General features: G+C 40.4%; 1 protein-coding gene across 4 annotated transcripts in view; it reads right to left on the bottom strand.

The window, feature by feature from the left end:
* The window catches only part of LOC116092009 (testin-like), a 31,780-nt gene that overhangs the window by 5,689 nt on the left and 22,342 nt on the right, over nt 1–3,749 (bottom strand). For 2 of the 4 annotated variants that reach the window (XM_031373389.1, XM_031373393.1), the window contains one exon: nt 2,522–2,644. The exons of the other annotated variants lie outside the window; for them this stretch is intronic. In XM_031373389.1, the coding sequence (XP_031229249.1) occupies nt 2,522–2,581 (60 nt within the window). In that variant the 5' untranslated portion in view covers nt 2,582–2,644. The remainder of the gene's footprint in view (nt 1–2,521; nt 2,645–3,749) is intronic. 4 annotated transcript variants of the gene reach the window in all.

Here is a 3,749-nt window from a genome sequence, read left to right as displayed (position 1 = left end):
AAAAAAAAAAAAACCAAAAAAAAAATACTGGCAGTTTAAATTATGAAATCCTTGGACTCATGACCACTAAGATTTGTGTGCTTATATGCAATAGTAATGTAAGAAAATGATGAGATTTTTTTTGTTATAAATAGTAGAGAACTAACAAAACAGAATTGTGAAATTGAAGAAAGACCAATGAAGAAGTTACAGTCTCTTCCCACAAGTGTCAGCAAATACATTCAATGTCTTTTCAAGTCATTTTTTCCTCAGAGTTTTCTCTAGATAGAGAAAGAATTGAATCACTGTAAACCCAACTGTTATTTAAATTCTAAAATTATGATTACAGATCATAGTTGGATATGTTTTTATTCAGTTAGCCACTTATCAATCTGTCCAAGCTAAATTGCTAACCATGAAACGATCATTTAAGACAGGCCATGCATTATCAGCTCACACAAGCTACAATCATTTGGAGGTCAGATCATAATATATGTATATGGCACAAGCAAGTCCATCTGTGAGAGACTGTCATGCATCTTTTTTCACAAGCACTGTGTGATCACATTCCTCACAGTATCAACATTGGTGCCTTAAAACACATGTTTTTCATAGCATACAAGCTATAAGGCAAAGGGCATTGTCAATAGAACAGAAACAGCAGCCTACAGAGTGGAAAAATATTTTCTTCAAGTCTGCTTTCAATAGAGGGCTAATATTCCAAAGATATGAGAACTCAACAAATCATAAACAATCCAATTAAAAATGGAGTACAGATCTAAACAGAGAATTCTCATTAGAACTATCCCAGATATCTGAGAACCACTTCAAGAAATGTACAACATCTTTATTCATAAGTGAAATGCAAATCAAGTCACTTTAAGATTCCATCTTACACCTGTCAGACTGCCTAAGACCAATCAAAGAAATGACAATTCATGTTGGTAAGGATGTTGAGCCAGGGGAATACTTCTCCAGCACTGATTGGAGTACTAACTCATAAAACCATTATGGAAATCAATATGGAGGTGTCTCATAAAACTGCAAATCTATCTACTTCAAGATCCAGTTATAATACTCTTTGGTATATACTCTAAGGATGCCCCATCCTACCACAAGGACACTCGCTTAGCTATGTTCATAGTGGCTTTATTAATAATGGGTAGTAGGTGGAATCAACCTAGATGTCTGTCAGTCAAAACTGGATAAAGAAAATATGATATATCTATACAGTGGAGAATTATTCAGCTTTTCTTTTAAAATGGCATCATAAAATTTGAAGACAAATGGATGGAACTATAAAAAAAATTCAGAACAAGGCAACCCAGCCCAGAAAGTATAGTATGATATATATATTCTCTTATAAGTGGTTATTAGGTATTAAGTAAAGGATAATCATGCTAAAACTCCAGTCCCAGTAAAGTTAAATAAAGAGGAGTGGTCTATAGGGGAAACATGAATCTCTCTTAGAACAGGAAATAGAATAGATTTTGTGGGTGGACTAGGACTAATTGGGAATGGGAATAGGAAGGATCAGGATGGAGGAAAAGAGTGTAGATTGAGATACTGTAAGAGTTGGGCTTTTAGGAGCCCCAATAGGGGTCTTCACTAGGCCCTCTGCATCCAGGCTTTGGTGGTTTAGCTTGGGGTTTTTGCTGAACTCCTAACAGTGGGAGTAGGGATGTACCCTGCTTGTGGGGCCATATTCCTACTACTATATTGCCTCATCCATTCTTGATAGGAATGTATATGTATAGTCTTATTGTATCATGTTATGCCATGTTCAGTTGCTATCTCTGGGAGACCTGTTTATTTCTGAAGGGAAATGGGGGGTGGTGAATCTGAAGGCGAGAGGAGGTGAGGTAATAACTGGTAAAAACAGGGAGGGAAGGCTACAGTCAGCATGCAGGGTACAGCAATGTAGCTTTAGAGTTCCTACCTGTACATGGATAAGTGTTATCATTGTCTTTAATCAAGTGGAACACATTTCTTTTATTCCCAAGGTGGCATTATCTATGCTCTTTTGAATAATATTGTCTCATACCTTGCATCACTATTTCATGCATCTTCAATTCATCCCCTTATGCATTGGGGCTAATCAGACTTATGCTACTGTAAATAAGAGAGACTTAAAACTTTGACCTTTAACCTGGGTGCTAGAAAAACTTTATGACACAGGATACCTCATACCACACTCATTCAGGGGTCCAGAGCCCAAAACTGATGTTATGTGTCTTCATGCTGATAGTAGGACATAGTGAAAAATACACCATTCAGGCTAACCCCTACGTAGCTCTGAGATTACAGAGAGAATGCCCAACAGACTAATAGATGTACTTGAATATTGCTTGCAATGGTGTCTCCAAAAATATAGCAATTCTAGACTATGAGGAAGAAACACACCTGAGTGATGTTGGAGATGACCCTGGCTACAAGGAATTGCCTAACATTTCTCCACTGAACAAACTAATCTAAAAATTTTCAGTTTTTCAAGTGGGTTTGTTGGAAAGAACCCGGATGTCACTCTGCTTTGATTGCTTGCCTTGTGGGACTGAGCAACTGCTGGATCCTTGGACTTCCATTCATAGCTGCTGCCAGCCATTGTGGGAAGTTGATTGTTGGGAGTTGGACTACAGACTGTTTGATCTTCAAGTTTAATTCTGGGCTGTGGAGAAGAAAAATCAGTTTTGAACTCCTGTACAAGCCAAACACTGAAATTAACTCACAAAAACTCTTTTTATCCTCATGACAGTTACTCAGGACTCCAGCAGAAGGTATGGCCTAGATTAAAGGTGTGTACTACCATGCCTCAAGATTTGGATGAAAAGCATGTGTCATTACATGTAAAGATCTGGATATGAAACCTGTGTCTTCTAGCCTCAAGATCTGGATCACAGGTGTGCCCTCCATTTCTGGATTGTAGGTCATCCCAGATGTAGTTAATCTGACAAACATGAGTAGCCATCACAAGTGGATATTAGCTGAGTTCATCTCTCCAACACCCAGAGGAAGCTCCACTCCCAGGTGCTTTGAAACACCCAGGATCAGAGAGAAGACCTTGGGCACAAGCTCTGCAGCCAGTCCCACAACACCCAGAGGAAGCCCCACTCCCAGGTGCGCTGACACCCCCAGGATCAGAGAGCTTGGGAACAAGCTCTGCAGCCAGTCCCACAATACCCAAAGGAAGCTCGACTCTCAGGTGCTCTGACACACCCAGGATCAGAGGTAAGGAGGAACCAACATCTGTCCCAACACTGGGAGTAACTGGGACCAGCAGGACCAAGCACACAGGAACTCCTCCAGCCCAGTGACTCCAGTTCCTTCCAGTCTGTCTGGGTTAGTGTTCTGAGCAGTCCTTGAGCACAAGCTCTGCAGCCAGTCCCACAACACACAGAGAAAGCCATACTCCCAGGAGATCTAACAAGCCCAGGATCCCAGGATCCCAGAATCACAGGATCACAGAGACAGCTTGAATCTGAGGACTTCTGACACAACCAGGATCACAGGAAGGATAGGCTCCAGTCAGATTTAGCAAGGGCAGGTAGCACTAGAGTTAACCAGATGGTGTGGGGCAAGCATAAGAAAATAAACAACACAAATCAAGGTCACTTGCCATAATCAGAACCCAATTCTCCCACCATAGCAAGTCCTGGACACACCATAACACTGGAAATGCAAGAATCAGATATAAAAACACTTATAATGATGATGATACAGGACCTTAAGAAAGGCATAAATAGCACCCTCAAAGAAATACAGGAGAACACAGG

Source organism: Mastomys coucha, chromosome X (genome assembly GCF_008632895.1).
Source record: "Mastomys coucha isolate ucsf_1 chromosome X, UCSF_Mcou_1, whole genome shotgun sequence".
Lineage (NCBI taxonomy): Eukaryota > Metazoa > Chordata > Mammalia > Rodentia > Muridae > Mastomys > Mastomys coucha.
Note: the sequence above shows the minus strand (reverse complement) of the source record. Positions and strands in the feature narration are given on the sequence as shown.